Genomic DNA, 23355 nt, shown 5'->3' with positions numbered 1-23355 from the left:
GTGGAAGACGCTGGAGATGTCCTTTCTTGGCGATTGATGTCGATGTGCGGTGGGTCTGGCCGCTTGGTTGATGTTGGTTGTTGGCCTACGTCGTGGCGATCTTAGCGGGCGCCTTTGCTGGAGTGTTAGCTACTTGCTCTTTTGTGGCCGGTTTTGTAATGAGATTAAACTAGTTGGTGCTGTCAGGTTTTTGCGCCCCATAGTGCTCGTTTCGATGGCGGACGAGCACGGTGGGTTTCTCGGCTGTGTGTTGAACTCGCTACCCTCTTTCCCTTCTTCCTAGTTATGTCTGGCACTATTGTATTTCCGTTTAATGCAAATGAAAAGGGGCACACCCGGTTAAAAAAAAGACAAAAATGACCAATACCACAACAAACCAAAATGCAAAACAACTTATAGTTCCATGTTAACAAAAAGACAAGAAAAGCCAACACCACAACAAAAGCATGTTAACAAAACAAAAGATAACGGTGATACCAACAAGAAACATATTGTTTAATTAAGTATTTATCTCACAAAGAGATAAGAAATACATTCCACTCATGAGAGAACTTATCAAAAAATTATCCTCCTAGTGGAAAGAGTTTACACAAGTATTAGGCGAGACATCCAGGCAAACAGTGTCATAAAAAATGAGTGCTGGCAAAGTTTAGAAAAGTTGGGCCTCGCAATCTAGGTCTCTTTGGTTGACCAACATGTATAGGCACAAGGTGTTAACAAAACCTGTTGGCATTGCCTCAAATAATGGCCTTGATTAACATCCCGAGGTCTCATATCTACACAAAGGTAAGCATCATGCAAGCATTATTCGACTCCTCTGTGTGGTGTGACACCTCACGTGTCTCCATATGCTACGCCATGGCCAGCTACACCTTCTCGTACATGGACTGGAACATCACAATGTGGCCCATTCCGGCTCGATCACACACCCGTCGGACCGCTTGCTAGCGCGTGTCCTATGGAGCTGGAACGTCGTCGTGTCCGGGTGGCACACGTAGGGGCTTCCCAGCGAGACTGACGCTGATGAGGCTACCGAGGTAGACACTGAACCCCTCGTCGGTTGTTTGGTGCATGAAGAGAATCTTGGTGTTCTTCATGAAAATGTGCAAGGGTATGCAAATCTAAAAAAGGATTGTTAATACACAATTAATGAAACGAAACCCTAAGCTCAACATTGAGCTATGTCCGCAGGAATTATCTTACTCAGAATAAAGTGAATGTTGTATATACCTTTCACTTTACTATTCCATTCATGTTAGCATAAGTTAATCCATGAGTATCTTCTACATAAAGCGTACAAGATATATGCAAATCTAAATATGTATTCTCGGTGCATAGTTAATGCACCCACACCTTTGCTCAACATTTAACCCTGAAGTACAAAAGGGAAGTGAACACTTGGTTGAGTGCAAACCAACAAGTTAGGTGCTCTAACTAGCGTGGTAGAGTATGTTGCTGCAAAGGATGTATCCATGGAGATTGGCACACACATTATCATCATAGAAACCATGATATTTTTGAATCATACGCTTTACATATTTCTGCTGAGATATTTAAGAATATGGAGATATGGACAAGCATGCACATATATACACTATAGGTCACTCAAGTGGCATAAATGGACCTAGGAAGGATTGTGATTCTGTTTGTTTTATTTTTCTCTAAGGATGTGTACGTACTATTCTTTTAAGGGTCATCATGTCAAAAAAGAAAATAATTTTGCTACAAGATATTATTTGAATTTGACGTATTGTGTGTGTATTTATTTTGATGGATATACATTAAGATTCTATATTAAAAAGATTTTAATAGATATTTATCATTATTGTTATTGAGATAAATGGAAAAAATATTATTCAAGTTTGTATTTCTACAGAAAAATATCACAAAAGTATACAAGTTTCGTACAAATATCAATTATTTTAATAATTTTCTCTGGGATGAAAATGACATTTGATCAATTACCTATCTAAATAGTTGTCGGAACAGCAGCACCACCGCCAACAAAGAACATGTAAATTAACTACACATGATCATTATTGCTTGGTCTTGATAAAATAAATAATTATATATCAAAACAAAAGGTAATAGATAAAATGATATTCACTTATAAGCTCATTAAATTTTTTATTTAAGTAGGTAAATGTCCGTTGGAACTGAGGTATAAATATTTCAAATATATAAACATTTACAATCCTTATGCACATCTAATAACATTATGCCGATAAATAGATGCATGACCAACTGTATTGTAAAATAAAAATATAAACAGTTAACAAATTAATTTCACCGTGCCCATGTGCTAAAAAAATAAATACATTACAGATGTATCAATTCATATAATTTCATATAACAAATGTTCTTAAGGTTTACAGGTGAGAAATGATAAACTATCAATTGTTGACGTGAACTAAGTAACACTAATAATATGCTCCATTATCCTATATACGGATGTATGATTTATTGGGTTCGTTTTTCGCCTAGCTGAATTCTTGCAAGGGATTTCTATTTCAGACAGATAAAGTAAACTTCAGTAGTTTTGGATAGAGTTAGTAAAGATTCAATCATCTCAAACCTCTCAAATAGCTACATGTCGGTACTGGATACATTTGATTTGGTGCATTAATGAAGTTGCATGCAATAAAAAACACTTTTAGAAAAATGTGATCAAAACGCACCTGGCTAAGGTAGAACATGACATCGTTGTAATCTTGACCCATCAAAAACTGTACAAAATAAAGAAACTGATTTGAGATGTGCACTTCCAGTATCCTAAGCTCAAAATAACATTTCATAGGAGGCTCAAATACAACAACATCAAGGATGGTCGAGGATTATACCAGAATGTTTGTGCTTCCAAAATCACAGATTTTCAGCCTATGAGTGTTGGTTTCGAACTGGCGTGCACAACCGGACCCGCAGCAAACCTCGAACCATCTTGCGCCGGCAGTGCGTACAGTTGCGGCATTCGTACATGAAGGAAATATGCCCTAGAGGCAATAATAAAGTTATTATTTATTTCCTTATATCATGATAAAAGTTTATTATTCATGCTAGAATTGTATTAACCGGAAACATAATACATGTGTGAATACATAGACAAACAGAGTGTCACTAGTATGCCTCTACTTGACTAGCTCGTTAATCAAAGATGGTTATGTTTCCTAACCATGGACAAAGAGTTGTTATTTGATTAACGGGATCACATCATTAGTTGGATGATCTGATTGACATGACCCATTCCATTAGCTTAGCACCCGATCGTTTAGTATGTTGCTATTGCTTTCTTCATGACTTATACATGTTCCTATGACTATGAGATTATGTAACTCCTGTGTGCCGGAGGAACACTTTGTGTGCAACCAAACGTCACAACGTAACTGGGTGATTATAAAGGTGCTCTATAGGTGTCTCCAAAGGTACATGTTGGGTTGACGTATTTCGAGATTAGGATTTGTCACTCCGATCGTCGGAGAGGTATCTCTGGGCCCTCTCGATAATGCACATCACTTAAGCCTTGCAAGCATTGCAACTAATGAGTTAGTTGCGAGATGATGTATTACAGAACGAGTAAAGAGACTTTCCGGTAACGAGATTGAACTAGGTATTGGATACCGACGATCGAATCTCGGGCAAGTAACATACCGATGAAAAAGGGAACAATGTATGTTGTTATGCGGTCTGACCGATAAAGATCTCCGTAGAATATGTAGGAGCCAATATGGGCATCCAGGTCCCGCTATTGGTTATTGACCGGAGACGTGTCTCGGTCATGTCTACATTGTTCTCGAACCGTAGGGTCCGCACGCTTAAAGTTACGATGACAGTTTCATTATGAGTTTATGTATTTTGATGTACCGAAGGTTGTTCGGAGTCCCGGATATGATCACGGACATAACGAGGAGTCTCGAAATGGTCGAGACATAAAGATTGATATATTGGATGGCTATATTCGGACACCGGAAGTGTTCCGGGGAAGTTTCGGATAAAACCGGAGAACCGGGGGGTTACCGGAACCCCCCGGGGGGTTAATGGGCCTCATGGGCCTAAAGTGGAGAAGAGGAAAGGTAGCCAGGGCAGGCCGCGCGCCCCCTCTCCCCCTAGTCCGAATTGGACAAGGAGGGAGGGGCGGTGCCCCCCCTTTCCTTCCTCTCCTCTCTCCCTTCATTCCCCCTCTCCTACTTGGACAAGGAAAGGGAGGGGAGTCCTACTCCCGGTAGGAGTAGGACTCCTCCTGCGCGCCTCCTACTAGGGCCGGCCGCACCCCCCCTTGGCTCCTTTATATACGGGGGAAGGGGGGCACCCTAGACACACAAGTTGATCTTCGTGATCGTTCCTTAGCCGTGTGCGGTGCCCCCCTCCACAATATTACACCTCGATCATATTGTAGCGGTGCTTAGGCGAAGCCCTGCGACGGTTAAACATCAAGATCGTCACCACGCTGTCGTGCTGACGAAACTTCTCCCCGAAGCTTTGCTGGATCGGAGCCCGGGGTGCGTCATCGAGCTGTACGTGTGTCAAGAACTCGGAGGTGCCGGAGTAACGGTGCTTGGATCGGTTGGACCGGGAAGACGTACGACTACTTCCTCTACGTTGCGTCAACGCTTCCGCTTCGGTCTACGAGGGTACGTAGACAACACTCTCCCCTCTCATTGCTATGCATCACCATGATCTTGCGTGTGTGTAGGAATTTTTTTGAAAATTACTACGTTCCCCAACAGTGGCATCCGAGCCTAGGTTTTATGGTTTGATGTTGTATGCACGAGTAGAACACAAGTGAGTTGTGGGTAATATAAGTCATACTGCCTACCAGCATGTCATACTTTGGTTCGGCGGTATTGTTGGATGAAGCGGCCCGGACCGACATTACGCGTACGCTTACGCGAGACCGGTTCTCTCGACGTGCTTTGCACATAGGTGGCTTGCGGGTGACAGTTTCTCCAACTTTAGTTGAACCGAGTGTGGCTACGCCCGGTCCTTGCGAAGGTTAAAACGGCATCAACTTGACAAACTATCGTTGTGGTTTTGATGCGTAGGTAAGATCGGTTCTTGCTTGAGCCCGTAGCAGCCACGTAAAACTTGCAACAAACAAAGTAGAGGACGTCTAACTTGTTTTTGCAGAGCATGTTGTGATGTGATATGGTCAAGACATGATGCTAAATTTTATTGTATGAGATGATCATGTTTTGTAACTGAGTTATCGGCAACTGGAAGGAGCCATATGGTTGTCGCTTTATTGTATGCAATGCAATCGCGCTGTAATGCTTTACTTTATCACTAAGCGGTAGCGATAGTCGTGGAAGCATAAGATTGGCGAGACGACAACGATGCTACGATGGAGATCAAGGTGTCGCGCCGGTGACGATGGTGATCATGACGGTGCTTCGGAGATGGAGATCACAAGCACAAGATGATGATGGCCATATCATATCACTTATATTGATTGCATGTGATGTTTATCTTTTATGCATCTTATCTTGCTTTGATTGGCGGTAGCATTATAAGATGATCTCTCACTAAATTATCAAGAAGTGTTCTCCCTGAGTATGCACCGTTGCCAAAGTTCGTCGTGCCCAGACACCACGTGATGATCGGGTGTGATAAGCTCTACGTCCATCTACAACGGGTGCAAGCCAGTTTTTGCACACGCAGAATACTCAGGTTAAACTTGACGAGCCTAGCATATGCAGATATGGCCTCGGAACACGGAGACCAAAAGGTCGAGCGTGAATCATATAGTAGATATGATCAACATAATGATGTTCACCATTGAAAACTAATCCATTTCACGTGATGATCGGTTATGGTTTAGTTGATTTGGATCACGTGATCACTTAGAGGATTAGAGGGATGTCTATCTAAGTGGGAGTTCTTAAGTAATATGATTAATTGAACTTAAATTTATCATGAACTTAGTACCTGATAGTATCTTGCTTATGTATGTTTGATTGTAGATAGATGGCCCGTGCTGTTGTTCCGTTGAATTTTAATGCGTTCCTTGAGAAAGCAAAGTTAAAAGATGATGGTAGCAATTACACAGACTGGGTCCGTAACTTGAGGATTATCCTCATTGCTGCACAGAAGAATTACGTCCTGGAAGCACCGCTGGGTGCCAGGCCTGCTGCTGGAGCAACACCAGATGTTATGAACGTCTGGCAGCGCAAAGCTGATGACTACTCAATAGTTCAGTGTGCCATGCTTTACGGCTTAGAATCGGGACTTCAACGACGTTTTGAACGTCATGGAGCATATGAGATGTTCCAGGAGTTGAAGTTAATATTTAAAGCAAATGCCCGGATTGAGAGATATGAAGTCTCCAATAAATTCTATAGCTGCAAGATGGAGGAGAACAGTTCTGTCAGTGAGCATATACTCAAAATGTCTGGGTATAATAATCACTTGATTCAGATGGGAGTTAATCTTCCAGATGATTGCGTCATTGACAGAATTCTCCAATCACTGCCACCAAGCTACAAGAGCTTCGTGATGAACTATAATATGCAAGGGATGAATAAGACTATTCTCGAGCTCTTCGCAATGCTGAAAGCTGCGGAGGTAGAAATCAAAAAGGAGCATCAAGTGTTGATGGTCAACAAGACCACTAGTTTCAAGAAAAAGGGCAAAGGGAAGAAGAAGGGGAACTTCAAGAAGAACATCAAGCAAGTTGCTGCTCAAGAGAAGAAACCCAAGTCTGGACCTAAGCCTGAAACTGAGTGCTTCTACTGCAAGCAGACTGGTTACTGGAAGCGGAACTGCCCCAAGTATTTGGCGGATAAGAAGGATGGCAAGGTGAACAAAGGTATATGTGATATACATGTTATTGATGTGTACCTTACTAGAGCTCGCAGTAGCACCTGGGTATTTGATACTGGTTCTGTTGCTAATATTTGCAACTCGAAACAGGGACTACGGATTAAGCGAACACTGGCAAAGGACGAGGTGACGATGCGCGTGGGAAATGGTTCCAAAGTCGATGTGATCGCGGTCGGCACGCTACCTCTACATCTACCTTCGGGATTAGTATTAGACCTAAATAATTGTTATTTGGTGCCAGCGTTGAGCATGAACATTATATCTGGATCTTGTTTAATGCGAGACGGTTATTCATTTAAATCAGAGAATAATGGTTGTTCTATTTATATGAGTAGTATCTTTTATGGTCATGCACCTTTGAAGAGTGGTCTATTTTTGATGAATCTCGATAGTAGTAACACACATATTCATAATGTTGAAGCCAAAAGATGCAGAGTTGATAATGATAGTGCAACTTATTTGTGGCACTACCGTTTAGGTCATATCGGTATAAAGCGCATGAAGAAACTCCATACTGATGGGATTTTGGAACCACTTGATTATGAATCACTTGGTACTTGCGAACCGTGCCTCATGGGCAAGATGACTAAAACACCGTTCTCCGGTACTATGGAGAGAGCAACAGATTTGTTAGAAATCATACATACAGATGTATGTGGTCCGATGAATATTGAGGCTCGTGGCGGATATCGTTATTTTCTCACCTTCACAGATGACTTAAGCAGATATGGGTATATCTACTTAATGAAACATAAGTCTGAAACATTTGAAAAGTTCAAAGAATTTCAGAGTGAAGTTGAAAATCATCGTAACAAGAAAATAAAGTTTCTACGATCTGATCGTGGAGGAGAATATTTGAGTTACGAGTTTGGTGTACATTTGAAACAATGCGGAATAGTTTCGCAACTCACGCCACCCGGAACACCACAGGGTAATGGTGTGTCCGAATGTCGTAATCGTACTTTACTAGATATGGTGCGATCTATGATGTCTCTTACTGATTTACCGCTATCGTTTTGGGGTTATGCTTTAGAGACGGTCGCATTCACGTTAAATAGGGCACCATCGAAATCCGTTGAGACGACGCCTTATGAACTATGGTTTGGCAAGAAACCAAAGTTGTCGTTTCTTAAAGTTTGGGGCTGCGATACTTATGTGAAAAAACCTCAACCTGATAAGCTTGAACCCAAATCGGAGAAATATGTCTTCATAGGATACCCAAAGGAGACTGTTGGGTACACCTTCTATCACAGATCCGAAGGCAAGACATTCGTTGCTAAGAATGGATCCTTTCTAGAGAAGGAATTTCTCTCGAAAGAAGTGAGTGGGAGGAAAGTAGAACTTGATGAGGTAACTGTACCTGCTCCCTTATTGGAAAGTAGTTCATCACAGAAACCGGTTTCTGCGATACCTACACCAATTAGTGAGGAATTTAATGATGATGATCATGAAATTTCAGATCAAGTTACTACTGAGCCTCGTAGATCAACCAGAGTAAGATCCGCACTAGAGTGGTACGGTAATCCTGTTCTGGAAGTCATGCTACTAGATCATGATGAACCTACGAACTATGAAGAAGCGATGGTGAGCCCAGATTCTGCAAAATGGCTTGAAGCCATGAAACCAAAGTATGGACTTTGGTTGACTTGCCCGATGATTGGCAAGCAATTGAGAATAAATGGATCTTCAAGAAGAAGACTGACGCTGACGGTAATATTACTGTCTACAAAGCTCGACTTGTCGCAAAAGGGTTTCGGCAAGTTCAAGGGGTTGACTACGATGAGACCTTCTCACCCGTAGCGATGCTTAAGTCTGTCCGAATCATGTTAGCAATTGCCGCATTTTATGATTATGAAATTTGGCAGATGGATGTCAAAACTGCATTCCTGAATGGATTTCTGGAAGAAGAGTTGTATATGATGCAACCGGAAGGTTTTGTAGATCCAAAGGGAGCTAATAAAGTGTGCAAGCTCCAGCGATCCATTTATGGACTAGTGCAAGCCTCTCGGAGTTGGAATAAACGCTTTGATAGTGTGATCAAAGCATTTGGTTTTATACAGACTTTCGGAGAAGTCTGTATTTACAAGAAAGTGAGTGGGAGCTCTGTAGCATTTCTGATATTATATGTGGATGACATATTACTGATTGGAAATAATATAGAATTTCTGGATAGCATAAAGGGATACTTGAATAAGAGTTTTTCAATGAAAGACCTCAGTGAAGCTGCTTACGTATTAGGCATAAAGATCTATAGAGATAGATCAAGACGCTTAATTGGACTTTCACAAAGCACATACCTTGACAAGATTTTGAAGAAGTTCAAAATGGATCAAGCAAAGAAAGGGTTCTTGCCTGTGTTACAAGGTGTGAAGTTGAATCAGACTCAATGCCCGACCACTGCAGAAGATAGAGAGAAAATGAAAGATGTTCCCTATGCTTCAGCCATAGACTCTATCATGTATGCAATGCTGTGTACCAGACCTGATGTGTGCCTTGCTATAAGTTTAGCAGGGAGGTACCAAAGTAATCCAGGAGTGGATCACTGGACAGCGGTCAAGAACGTCCTGAAGTACCTGAAAAGGACTAAGGATGTGTTTCTCGTATATGGAGGTGACAAAGAGCTCATCGTAAACGGTTACGTTGATGCAAGCTTTGACACTGATCCGGACGATTCTAAATCGCAAACCGGATACGTGTTTACATTAAATGGTGGAGCTGTCAGTTGGTGCAATTCTAAACAAAGCATCGTGGCGGGATCTACATGTGAAGCGGAGTACATAGCTGCTTCGGAAGCAGCAAACGAAGGAGTCTGGATGAAGGAGTTCATATCCGATCTAGGTGTCATACCTAGTGCATCGGGTCCAATGAAAATCTTTTGTGACAATACTGGTGCAATTGCCTTGGCAAAGGAATCCAGGTTTCACAAAAGAACCAAGCACATCAAAAGACGCTTCAATTCCATCCGGGATCTAGTCCAGGTGGGAGACATAGAGATTTGCAAGATACATACGGAGCTGAATGTAGCAGACCCGTTGACTAAGCCTCTTCCACGGGCAAAACATGATCAGCACCAAAGCTCCATGGGTGTTAGAATCATTACTGTGTAATCTAGATTATTGACTCTAGTGCAAGTGGGAGACTGAAGGAAATATGCCCTAGAGGCAATAATAAAGTTATTATTTATTTCCTTATATCATGATAAAAGTTTATTATTCATGCTAGAATTGTATTAATCGGAAACATAATACATGTGTGAATACATAGACAAACAGAGTGTCACTAGTATGCCTCTACTTGACTAGCTCGTTAATCAAAGATGGTTATGTTTCCTAACCATGGACAAAGAGTTGTTATTTGATTAACGGGATCATATCATTAGTTGAATGATCTGATTGACATGACCCATTCCATTAGCTTAGCACCCGATCATTTAGTATGTTGCTATTGCTTTCTTCATGACTTATACATGTTCCTATGACTATGAGATTATGTAACTCCTGTGTGCCGGAGGAACACTTTGTGTGCAACCAAACGTCACAACGTAACTGGGTGATTATAAAGGTGCTCTACAGGTGTCTCCAAAGGTACATGTTGGGTTGACGTATTTCGAGATTAGGATTTGTCACTCTGATCGTCGGAGAGGTATCTCTGGGCCCTCTCGGTAATGCACATCACTTAAGCCTTGCAAGCATTGCAACTAATGAGTTAGTTGCGAGATGATGTATTACAGAACGAGTAAAGAGACTTGCCGGTAACGAGATTGAACTAGGTATTGGATACCGACGATCGAATCTCGGGCAAGTAACATACCGATGACAAAGGGAACAATGTATGTTGTTATGCGGTCTGACCGATAAAGATCTTCATAGAATATGTAGTAGCCAATATGGGCATCCAGGTCCCGCTATTGGTTATTGACCGGAGACGTGTCTCGGTCATGTCTACATTGTTCTCGAACCGTAGGGTCCGCACGCTTAAAGTTACGATGACAGTTTCATTATGAGTTTATGTATTTTGATGTACCGAAGGTTGTTCGGAGTCCCGGATATGATCACGGACATAACGAGGAGTCTCGAAATGGTTGAGACATAAAGATTGATATATTGGACGGCTATATTCGGACACCGGAAGTGTTTCGGGGAAGTTTCGGATAAAACCGGAGAACCGGGGGGTTACCGGAACCCCCCGGGGGGTTAATGGGCCTCATGGGCCTAAAGTGGAGAAGAGGAAAGGCAGCCAGGGCAGGCCGCGCGCCCCCTCTCCCCCTAGTCCGAATTGGACAAGGAGGAAGGGGCGGCGCCCCCCCCTTTCCTTCCTCTCCTCTCTCCCTTCATTCCCCCTCTCCTACTTGGACAAGGAAAGGGAGGGGAGTCCTACTCCCGGTAGGAGTAGGACTCCTCCTGCGCGCCTCCTACTAGGGTCGGCCGCACCCCCCCCCCTTTGGCTCCTTTATATACGGGGGCAGGGGGCACCCCAGACACACAAGTTGATCTTCGTGATCGTTCCTTAGCCGTGTGCGGTGCCCCCCTCTACGATATTACACCTCGATCATATTGTAGCGGTGCTTAGGCGAAGCCCTGCGACGGTTAAACATCAAGATCGTCACCACGCCGTCGTGCTGACGAAACTCCTCCCAGAAGCTTTGCTGGATCGGAGCCCGGGGTGCGTCATCGAGCTGTACGTGTGTCAAGAACTCGGAGGTGCCGGAGTAACGGTGCTTGGATCGGTTGGACCGGGAAGACGTACGACTACTTCCATCTACGTTGCGTCAACGCTTCCGCTTCGGTCTACGAGGGTACGTAGACAACACTCTTCCCTCTCGTTGCTATGCATCACCATGATCTTGCGTGTGTGTAGGAATTTTTTTGAAATTACTACGTTCCCCAACAGTACAAACATGACAAGACATACAACCAAATTTGTACGTTGCTGACCTGCGGCATGAACTAGACAGAAGAGGAATGGCTGAACGACTGGGTTTGTGTTGACCTGATGGAGATGGTATCGGGGATGAGGATGAGCAGCGGAAGTGTGCAGCGTACGTGCAATCATCGTCATCACATACCCTCTCTCACTGTTGTGCAATAGTGCTTCAATAGAGCACGACGTGGCCGTGTTGGCAATCCCCATCAGGCGGCTAGGGTTAAGGCCGGGGATGCGTGATCACTTCGAGTAGGGGTAGATGGTGATGAGATGTTGGGAAATCGGTGATGGAGACCACAGTGTGGTTGTGCCGATGGATAGAGGCGTGGAGACGCCGGCGTCGGTCGGAATCATAGCGGTTGGCGGCAGCATCGGGAGTTGAGTGGATAAAGAGCGGCGCTCGGGGTCATGGGGAGCCGCTTAGGGTCGTCGGAAAGGAGGCTGGCAGCGAGGTGGCTGTGCAGGGCTTGAGCGACCGACGTCGAGTAGAGGGAGGGAGCGATGGAGGCCGGCGGTGACGCTCCGATGGGTGATGTCGATTGACCAGGCTGGCGGTGAAGCTCCGGTGGGCGACAGCAACAGGCCAGACTGGCGAAGTCAAGCACTACTCGATGCGGACTGCGGTGGCTAGGGATAGGAAGAAAGGAAGGCTAGGAAGGCGCGGCGGCAGTCGGTCAGGTCACCGGCGGCGGGTAGGACTGGCGGTGGCCGATGCGGGGCATGGTGGCCGCGCGTGCGAGGTAGGTCGCCCCTGGTGGCGGTGGGCACCTCCTGGATCTGGATCAGGGTCGGGCACAAGCCCGAGAGGCGAGGATGGGCATTGTTGGTCTGTTTTTTCATAAGCTGAGGAGGTGGTCCACATACCGAAAACTAGAGGAAGAGCCACCCATGGAAAAAATGATGGAAAGGTTGGGGACAAAGGTTGGATGAAAGGTTAGGCATCACGTGGTCCATTTGGCAGGAAAGGGAACCTTAGGTTGTTTCTAGATAGCAGAGATAGAGATGGCGAAAGTCCTATCCTGCTTTCGAGCTCAAATGCATTCCGATGAACAGTAAAATAAAAAAATAGCAAAAAAATTTCTGAATTTGTTTTGTAGCAAAACTTTGAAAATCTTTTGTATGCTCAACAAATTTCAGCGCGAAATGACATTCGTTGAAGTCTTGGCAAAAAAATAAAAATAAAATCAGTACTCCAAAATGTTTTGAAAACTAGCATTTTTTGGAGTATATATTTTGTTTTTTTTCACGACTTCTAGAAATGTCATTTCGTGCTGAAATTTTGCGAGCATAAAAGACATTTGTCAAAGTTTATCACAAAAAAATAGTGTATTTTTAGATTTTTACTACTCATCAGGGGGCATTTGAGCTTGGTAGCAGATACCCCATGTCCTACAGATGGTTTGTACCTTTCTCCTTATCTTTATTACCATATAATCATTGACTTTCTTATCCTCTTCATTGCCTCGCTTTTGATTTTCAACCATGGTCGGAGTCAACTCCGTCACCAACTCCTTGGCAGCTGTCTCAGCCTTAGAATCCTCGTGTTTCCTGCCTGTCTGCTTCTCTTGTGCAATTCATAGCTCTTTTATAAAAAAAATGTTTGGATTGTTTACCACACTGAACTGCTTGCCAGTCGTTTGGTGCATGAAGAGGATCTTGCTGCTCTTCAGTAAAAAAAAAGGAGGATCAAAATGCCCACAGCCCTGTTCCACCTTTCACTGGAAAATGAAACAGAGTATTCAACATATGGTCCCAGGATACATACTGCCAGCGCAGCATCGGGAGAAGGAAAAAATGCAAGACAGCTCCAGAGCAAAAATAGGCCAACTGCCGAAAGAAAAGCCAAAGAAAAAGCTTTAACAGCTCCTTCCACTCTTCAACGCACAAGCTTCCGCGGCAACTTGGCCATGGCGATCACAGTTCTTGACCACTCCGTCGAGGTCCTTCTCATCTTCACCGTCTTAGTGTTGGGGATTCCCTTACTTTCTTGTCCAGCTCGATCAGTCAGTGAGCTGTCCAGGGAGCCTAGGTCCTCAGAAGGGCATATCGTGGGCGCCATCTTTTCACCGGCCAAGAGAGGCAATGCCAGACGACCTGCAAACCAGAGCACAAGCATCGTTCAAAAAGAACGTCATTCCTGAGTTTCCATGTTTTCCTATAACAGCAGCAGATAGCATATTTATCACGGCATTCTATTTGTTGTTAATCCACAACCAAGCAACCTTGTGCATTTGTTTTCGCCCACTCATCTTTCAAGCATATCTGATGGTTCATCCCAGATTATCCTGGAGATCTCACAGTAGAATAATAAGATGTGCAACGTTTTCCTGTTCAGAGCACAACACACAGTGTCGGGGATATTTTTTTCTTTCACCAAGGTTGTCACGTGTTCTAATTTTTTTATTATGAGCTACCTACTGCCCACATCAGCCTTTTCTGAGAGGGTGATATTATGACAAGCAAAAACGTTAGGTCTGGTGGTATTGTACTTGTGGTCAATAATCTGTTTTCACAGTTTGTGATCACCAAGATGATATCTACTTATACAAGAGGCCAGAAAACTAATGTTCGTGTCTCGAATGTTGGGCCAGGATCTCAAGGCCCCATGCTCCTTTTTCATGGTCACCAAATCCCAATTAGCAAAATGATATTTCTTAGGTCCATCATACCGATCATCTTTCCCATAGGAAGTGAGCCATCTGCGAATTAATTGCTTAAATAGCCCAAGCAAGAAACTTAATGGCAGATAGCAGGTATGTAGGTGTAATTGCTAAGCAAGATTTAATCAAGGTAAGCCTACCACCATAGAAGAGTAACCCCCCTCCACCCTGCCATTCAATAATCTTGTCAGTTGATAGCCCAAGGATATGCAAATCTAAAAAAGGATTTTCAATACATAATTAGTGCAGCCAAATCCCTTTCTCAACATTAAAAAGGGATTTTCAAGACACAATTAATGCAGTCAAATCCTTTGCTCAACACTGAACTATGCCTGCACGAATTTAACTCACTAAGAATAAAGCAAATGCATTGCATATGCCCTTCACTTCCATGCTCAATTCATGTTAGCATGAGTTAATTCGTGAGTATCTTCTGCATAGAAGTGTACAAGAGATATGCAAACTGGAAAAAAAAAGGGATTCTCACTACATAAGTTAATTCATGAGTATCTTCTGCATAAAATTGTACAAGAGATATACAAATCGAAAAAAGGGATTCTCACCTATGTTTTCAAGGCGTCAGAGCGCTCGGGGACGTCAAGGCATCGTCGTCGCCTTAGTTTTCTATCTAAGGCGTCCGCCTTGTGCTGTTGAGGCGTCCAAGGCGTCACCTAGGCGGATAAGGCGCCGCTTTAGTTGATTTTGGACGCCCTGGACATGCGTGGGCAGGTTGAGCGGGAACCAGCAGCTGGCGCGCGCCAGAAAGAGGAATTGGCGGGAGGGAAGAGAAATTGGGCGGGAGAGAGGGGGTAAACAGAGGCAGGAGAGAGAGGGGAACACACCCGTGACTCCAAATCGAGGGGAAAAGAGAGAGGAGCTCTCTCCTCTCACGCCGCCGGCCCAGATCCGCTCCTCCGCCGGCCTCCCCCTCTCCGGCCAAGCTCCTCCTCCGCAGGCCCTTCCCCTCTCCGGCCAAGATCCAACTCCGCCGGCCCTCCCCCTCTCCGGCCAAGCTCCTCCGCCGACGGTGGCCCTCTCCCAAGGTACGGCTCCTCTCTGCCTCTCTTTTCCCCTCACCTGCCCATGTTTTCTGATGGTGCTGCTGCTGCTTGTGCCTCACTGCCTTGCCTCTAAACCCTCTGTTTAGTATATGCATGTGTAGATGTGCTGCTTGTGCCTCTGCCCTCTGCCCTCTATTATAGTAGTGTTAGCTGCAAGTTGTGATTAAAATAGTTGCTGATTGTCCTTGTTAGCTGATTAGAATAGTAGGTTAGTGGATCTTCTTTATACTAGCTTATTATTAGAATAGTAGCTGTTTGTCCTCTGCGGCTGTGCCCTCTATTATATTGTTAACTGTTTGCATTTTGCACTTTGCAGTCCCACAATGGCAGATGCAGGAGCTAATGGGGGTGGTGATGCTTATGATCCAATGGAAGATCCAGAACGCAGGCCACGGAGGTCAAATGATCCAGGCTGGAATTATGGGTATTGGTTGAAACCTGGCAACATCAATAATGTTGTGTGCAATCTTTGTGGCAAGATAACTAAAGGAGGGATCAAGAGACACAAAGAGCATCTTGCTGGCACTGGTGGGGATGCAACAGGTTGTCCAAAGGCTACCACACAGCTTAGGAGGGAGATGTTAGAATATTTGGAAAAGAACAGGAGAAACATAGGACAGCCAGATGATGATGATGATGTAGTAGTGGAGGTAGATGCAGCAGGGACAGTTCAAAGCTCCACTAATGTAGCAGCAGTTCAAGGCTTCGCTACAAGACCAAGTTCAGGGACAGCAGACAAGAAGAACAAGAAAGCCTTTGCGGTAAAAATGTCAGGCAAAAAGTTTCAATCTGTTGCAACCAAGTCAATTGTTTCCATGCTTAGGAAAAAACCTGAGGATGTTGTCGATGAAAGACGCTCCGGTTGCTCTCAAAGCACCATGGAGTCCAGCACAAAAACACCGGAAGAGAGGCACTATGTGAGTATGCAGTGGGCATTGTTTTTCTATGAGTGTGGCATTCCTTTCAATGTTGCAAGCTCTAGGCAATTCCAGATTGCAATAGAAGCCTCTTGTCAATATGGCTCGGGTTACAAGCCTCCTTCTCCTCATGAGCTGCGGGAGCCATTGCTTAGGGATTGTGTCAAGGAAACAAAAAAGTTGAGGGTGACGCACGAGGTAGCATGGAAGCAATATGGCTGCACACTAATGTCAGATGGCTGGTCTGATAAAAGGGGACGCCACTTGATCAACTTCCTTGTAAACAGCCCGGCAGGCACTTACTTCTTGGAGTCGGTTGATGCATCAAGTGAATGCCAAGATGCTCGGATGATAGCAGATTTGCTAGAGAAGAGAATCGAGGATGTCGGTAAAGAGTATGTTGTCCAAGTTGTCACCGACAATGGTGCTAACTACAAGGCAGCGGGCAAGATACTACTGGAAAGGATTCCTACACTATATTGGAGTCCATGTGCATGCCATTGCTTGGACCTAATGTTGGAAGATATAGAGAAGCTAAAGGCATTTAAGAAGCCTATTGCACGGGGTAGACGAGTCACCACTTTCATCTATAGGCATGGCAGAATTCTTGGTCTAATGAGGAAGGCAACGGGTGGGCTGGATCTTGTGAGACCCGCAACCACTCGCTTTGCCACATCCATTCTTGCTCTTAAGAGTTTGGTCAAGCACAAGCAAGCATTGAGGAGTCTATTTACATGTCAAGCATGGGTCGGAAACAAATTGGCAAAAACTGCAGCCGGTTTGAATGTGCAAGACATTGTGCTTTCAGCAGATTGGTGGCATGCAATTAAGGACTGCCTTAGAGCTTCAGGTCCACTACTTCGAGTGCTTAGGGTAGCGGATGGTGATGAGATTCCTTCCATGCCAGAAATGACAGCACTAATGAGGTTTGCAAAGGAGAAGATCAATAAGGTTTTCCCCACCAAAACAAGCAAGCTTTGCTCAAGAAGATCATTGACATTGTTGACAAACGTTGGGAGAATCAAATGGATCATCCATTGTATGGGGCTGCTTTGTTTTTGAACCCTGGAAAATACTTCTCTATTGTTGAGAGTGGTGATGATGCCCTAATTGGTGAGCTAAGAAGTTGTTTTAATGATGTCCTTGCACGAACAGTACTTGATGTCAATACTCGCAACAAGATTGATGCACAAGCCATTGACTATGAGGACCGATGATGATGAAGATCCAACTAGTGCTGACCAAGATGGCGAAGACAACACAAATGCTATCATGGATGAGTTCGATGATGGCTATTGAGAATTGAGTGTGGCCAGCCTTGCTTATGATCATGTGTTTGCCTGTTTGGAACCTAATTTATGTTGTGAACTTGTGAACCTAATTTATTGTGTTGTGGACCTAGTTTATGTAATATGTGATGCACTCATGTTTGTCATCTTGTTTTGCACTTTTTCTGTCATTTACTCTGTTTTTTACCAATGGTGATCTATTAATTAAGTCTAGTTTTAACCATATATGATATATGTTCATCTTTATGCAGATTTCTATTGTGGAAGGCAGAAATGGGAAACAAGATGGGAGGAATGGATGCTATGTGGGCTCAACAACCAGGAAATTCAAGGTATGAATCAGTTACATGTCCACTCATGGCTGCCATATTAGTACCCCTAGCGCCTAATAATAAGTGTCTAAGGTGTCGCCTTGCCTCGCGCTTTGAGCGCCTAGGCGTTGAGGCGCCCCCCCCCCCCCCCCCCCCCCAGCGCTTGGACGCCTTGAAAACATAGATTCTCACTACATAGTTAATGCGGCCAAACTCTTTTCGATGTATAAAAGGGAAGGGAAGGCTTGGTTGCATGCAAACCAATAAGTTAGGTGCTCTAGCTAGTGTCACAGACCGCGTTGCTGCAATCATGAAGCCTGACACGCGCGCTATCATGCTCCTCCCGCTGATGCTCACCTTGCTTGTGACGTTCCTCCATCCTGCCGCTGCTGACAATGGCACGCCACGCCGCAGCGAAGGATTGAGCCTGTGCCTGGTCCCCAGCACCGGCTGGAACAGCACCATGCACATCGACAGCGACGGTTTCCTGCGCCTGGACGAGGCAGCCACCACCAAGCTTCGGCCACACATTGCGGGCCCAAAGGGCTCATGTACAGCGTGGCCACCACCGTCGGGACGGGCCACGGCCGCCGCACATACGACCTAGGGCTGGACATGGCCAGCAGCCTGACATGGATGCAGTGCATGCCGATCGCGCACCCATTCACACAGGTGCCGCCGCCCTTCAACCCAGCGGCCTCGCCATCATTCCGCCGTGTCTGGCGCTTGAGCACCCTCTGCGATGGGCCGTCCACGCGCGAAGAGTGCGAGTTTCGAGCCACCCGCCTCGACGGCGCGCACTTGAGCGGCGTGCTTGGCAACGAGACCATCGCCTTCGCGGACGACGCGGAGGTTCATGGCGTCGTCATCGGCTGCGCGCGCGCCACCATGGGGTTCCACAGCCATGAAGTGCTCACCGGCGTCCTTGGCCTGGGCAAGCAGAGACTATCACTCATCTGGACTCGGCTCCACCAGCTCAGGCACGACGGCCGCTTCTCCTACTGCCTCTTCGGGCCCGGGCATCCGAACAGGCATGGCTTCCTCCGGTTCGGCGCCGACGTCCCAGCCACGGGCCACATGAGGAGCACCAAGATCCTCTACATGCGCATGACCGACCTGAAGTTCAGCCCCTACCACGTCAGCCTCACAGGCATCAGTGTCGCCGGGCTGCCCCTGATCCTGCCAAATGGCAGTATCGAGGAGTTGTTCCAGCGCCACAAGTTGCACGACGGCAGGTGGTCGAACGGTTCCGTGATCGATCCCGGGACGGGCATGACGGTGATGATCAAGCCCGCATATGACCTCCTAGTGCATGCCGTGGAAGAGCATGTCAGGAGGCTGGGGCTGCCGAAAGTGGAGCGTGACCAGTGCCCCGTCTGCTTCCGCGGCGCAACTCGAACCGCCTTCGAGCACCTGCCGACGGTGACGCTGCACTTGGATGATGACCTAGTGCTCCGGCCACAGCAGCTCTTCGTCCTCGTCCACCAAGACGCCTGCCTTAAGGTGATGCCGAGCAAGCACATCACCATCATCGGCATGATGCAGCAGGTGAACACGCGCTTCGTCTACGACGTCGCAGCGGGCAGGATCCACTTTGCCCATGAGGACTGCCATGGTGACATGGGAGGCCAGAATTGAACACTCCCTTTCTAGCAGCCAATGGGATTAGATGTTCTGAATTGTTTATCAAATAAAAATGAAGCAAAGCATTTGTTCGGGAAAACAAAACAGACTAGCCATGCGTCCCCTTTTCATACCATATGGTTTTAACTTCTCAATCAAAATCAAAACAGTACAAACTACAACTAATTAACCAATAATTAAAGCAACAGAGCAGCTGTCACTACTGTACATCAGTACTAACAAGCAAAAAACCATGTCAGGCTAATGGCAGAATTGATGTTTGCTTGGTTAACATGTACTCAGGAAGCTGGGTCAACAGTACCTTTTATCATGCAGATGATCTTAATGTCGCTGATGCCAAGCTCACAATTGGCAGGTAGTGGCTGTTTCTCCTGGTGGGGTTGCGATAAGAAGTCAAGGAGAAGGCTCTTCATAACGCTTTTCAGAAACTCAAATGAAAGCTTGCATCCCGATTCTGTTGTACAATGCTTTGGCAAGTGTCCTAACCAGACATCCAGATCCATGAGCTGCTGCTGACCTGCTGCATCGTTAGCGTCCAGTGAGTTGATAACTCGTTCAGCCGGCCATCAATTACCAAATGATCATCCATTTGTATCGCATTGTTTGATACCCCCTGGACATGGATCCTGAATTCTGATATTGTTTCCGCAGTCTTGGGCTTATTTATCGAGGGACAACATTAACATGAATGCGGTTCCAGGTCTTGATACCATGTTTGGACACTTGAACGACGTATGTAATCTCCTCCTCCCACCCTGCCTTGTTTTTTGTTGAAACGGTCAAGTGGCAAAAATAATAATAATCTTTGCATCAGTTCATGAATCATCTACTGATGCGAGGAGCTGATCCTCATCTATGGATAACTTTCTTAAGGCTTTAGACAACAGTGTATATCTGGAAACTGTCTTCCTGTAGAGCCCATGTAACTGCTTGAGTTCTGCTGGCGTCAGATTTTCAGTTTCCGAGTCCATGAAAGGGAATCTTGAACCTGCTAAATGTCCACTGAAAATTTGTGATTATGCAACAAAAGAAAGAAAAATCAAAAATCCTCAAGTAGATGGAAGAACACAGCCACTAAATGAAAATTAAAGGCTATCAGTATATATGCAAGTCACTAGGTAAACTGGTTCTCGGACATGAGCATCAGAAGCAACACGGTTATGCTCATGGGGAAAGCTGATGGCTCAAATCCAAATTTATACTAAAAATGTCTGTTTCAAATGAGCTGAAAGTGGTAAGGAACAGACCTTCTGCATCAATTTGCTTCTGTAATCCCCTCGTAGATGTAGCTAACCCTTGTGGACTACTAGGGCCAGCAACAGACATTTGAGTACCTAGTGTTGCAGATTCCATATGCTTCTGAAACTCACTTTCTTCCATGGATAGCGAGTGGCCATTAACATTAATTATAAACATCTTTGCTGAAATGAGGTTTGTGAGATAGTATTCGACTTCTGAAACAAGCTTAGTTTCTCTTCTGAAGAGTTGAACAAACTTCAGATTTGAGTGCAGCTGAGGAGGATTGGCCTGCATAAGTTTTTCAGGTGGCTTCAGTTACTCAATTCAGTAAAACATAAAAACATGGAACTGCGATGGGTCTTAGGAGTGCCTGAGTAGACCACAGAAAGTATCACCAAGACATAGGCAACTCATATGCTCCCACGTCCGTAGAGAACTCATGTTCATTAGTGAAATCAAGGGGAAAATAAAATTTTAAAAAATTAAAAGAAGTAAAGATGCAGAAAAAAATAACATCAAGTAACAACAAACAGCAGCAAAGAGAAATGATTCTGCAATCAATTTCAATTGTAAGATCACGACATATTTATTTCACAGTGTGCACATGGCTAAATGGGGAACTGAAGTAACTCCTTTTCACAGTTAAAAGGAATGACTAAAATGGGAACTACTTTTCACAGTTAAAAGAAATGACTAAATGGGAATTGACCGTTCAATGTTTATCTCCCGCCTTCTTGTCAACTGAAATTTGATGAACAAGGAAAATAGTTGGCACCTCAACGAAAACCAAACGATAATTGAACAAACACAAAGAGAATGAACCAGCGAGCCTAGTTGTATAGTACTAGTTACAATGTCAGAATATCTATCCACAAGGATCACCATAAATCCTAAGCAGCCAAGTATGAACACCAATTTTTGGCTCAATGTTCTGCGGCCAGTCATTACTATAAGCCTGAATGAGGGCAATGGAGCAAGAATAGGCATTTAGAACGACAAGCTTGCCTTGATGGTAATATAAATGAGAATGGGAAGGAACTCATCAGCCCCAGATGGCGTCCGGTCATTTGTCATGGACACGTTTAGCAGCAAGTTATTGATGACTTGGCAACAGCTCATCATACAGAGAAGCTTCTCCCACGGGGACTTGAAGGAATTAATCTTCTGTAGTTCTTTAACTGCAATCTAGAATGACAATGTGCATCAACACGTTTAGCTTGGGCATTGGTTCTATGACTCGAACGATTACCATCAGAAAACTAAAGATACTGATGAACCAACTGAATGGCACATGACTCAACAGGTATATTCTGAATATAATCATCAGTAATATAAACTTAAATGAGCAGTGAGAACAGAGCACATGGGCTTACCAGCCAGGAAGCCTCGTTGTTGAGGACCTTGGGTATGTCGAGGTGATGGGGCCTGACAAAGCGCTGCAGGAGGCCGATCTTGTCCGAGACCTCGGCGTCGGCCGCGGCGTCCTCCGGCGACGCCACAAAGGTGCGGTCGAACAGCTTGGTCATGATGTACTTCTCGAGGCCCTGCTTGGCGCGCACAGAATTAATCAGTCCGGTCGTCCAACGCGATGCGATGCGAGGATCCCCAAAGCTGAATAAAAAGCTAACAGGAAACTGATTGTGAGACCTCGAGCGCGTGGTCGATTTCCTGGTGGGTGGCGTCGGCCCAGAGCGGGTGGCCCCGGATGGCCGCCTCCATCTCCGCGAAGAAGGCCTGGACCCTGGCGCCGTCGGCCTCGGCGCTGGGCTCCTCGAGGGAGAGGGAGGCGAGGAAGCTGCGGGGGGTAAAGCTCCCGGTTTTAGATCAGATCCACCCAGGGGGAGCGGGGAGGGAGGGACTGACCTCTTGATGGAGCGGAAGAGGCCGGCGGCCTCCGGGCGGCGCATGCGGTCGAGGAAGCCGTAGAAGTCCACCCGCGACGCCGCCGATGTGGGGCTCTCCATCCCCGCCCGCCCGCAGCGAGAGAGATTTGGAAGTTTGTCTCTCTGTCGGAGCCGGCAAGAGAGAGAAGAAGAAGAGAATGCGGACTCTCTGCACAGCCCTCCCTTTTTTTTACAAGGAGAAGAACAATTACTCCTATTTCTCAATATTTTGAATTGCTTATCACATGTGTCGCGTGGTAACTATTTTGCAGCCTGATTCATTGTACTTCCTCGATTCCTAAACACAAGTCTTTTTAGAGATTCTATAATATAAATTATATACGGAGCCAAATGAGTTTCTTTTTAGGTAAAAAGGGACTGGATCCTTGGCTCCATTATATTGAATATAACGAAACCACATGTTCAGATAGTAGCAAGATCGCTGAAAAAAACAAAAAGATCTACTCCTAGAAAAGCTAGACCTTTTCCCGTCACAAAGCTACCAGAGAGCTACTACGAGATCAAACATTTTACAATAAACCATGATTCGGAACTGGCGACAAAGTTTATTGCATCATTATATCTTAGTTTATAGGGGGGAGGGGGAGTCCCACA

The 23355-nt window shown here is 45.2% G+C and overlaps 1 protein-coding gene and 2 pseudogenes across 6 annotated transcripts; 2 read left to right on the top strand and 1 right to left on the bottom strand.

Annotated features, from left to right (window-relative positions):
* Positions 1-13420: 13420 nt before the first annotated feature.
* On the bottom strand, positions 13421-22923 carry LOC125551377 (vacuolar protein sorting-associated protein 9A). 6 transcript variants are annotated; one of them, XM_048714578.2, is made up of 8 exons: positions 22721-22921; positions 22505-22652; positions 22231-22401; positions 21863-22042; positions 20866-21145; positions 19920-20609; positions 14537-14611; positions 13421-13830 (listed from the first exon to the last, which is right to left on the bottom strand). In XM_048714578.2, the coding sequence occupies exons 1-6, from the start codon at positions 22819-22821 to the stop codon at positions 20434-20436; spliced, it is 1056 nt and encodes a 351-aa protein (XP_048570535.1). In that variant the 5' UTR covers positions 22822-22921; the 3' UTR covers positions 13421-13830; positions 14537-14611; positions 19920-20433. The 6 variants fall into 6 exon arrangements, with proteins under 6 accessions (XP_048570535.1, XP_048570534.1, XP_048570533.1 ...); XM_048714577.2 differs by having other exon boundaries at positions 14537-14564; XM_048714576.2 differs by lacking the exon at positions 14537-14611.
* Positions 15781-17773, top strand: LOC147977059 (uncharacterized; annotated as a pseudogene).
* On the top strand, positions 17941-19612 carry LOC125551378 (aspartic proteinase nepenthesin-1-like; annotated as a pseudogene).
* Positions 22924-23355: the final 432 nt, after the last annotated feature.

This window comes from Triticum urartu, chromosome 4A (genome assembly GCF_056163025.1).
Source record: "Triticum urartu cultivar PI428250 chromosome 4A, HENAU_Tu73, whole genome shotgun sequence".
NCBI lineage: Eukaryota > Viridiplantae > Streptophyta > Magnoliopsida > Poales > Poaceae > Triticum > Triticum urartu.
The sequence above is the reverse complement of the archived record's forward strand: the minus strand, read 5'-3'. Positions and strand labels throughout refer to the sequence as shown.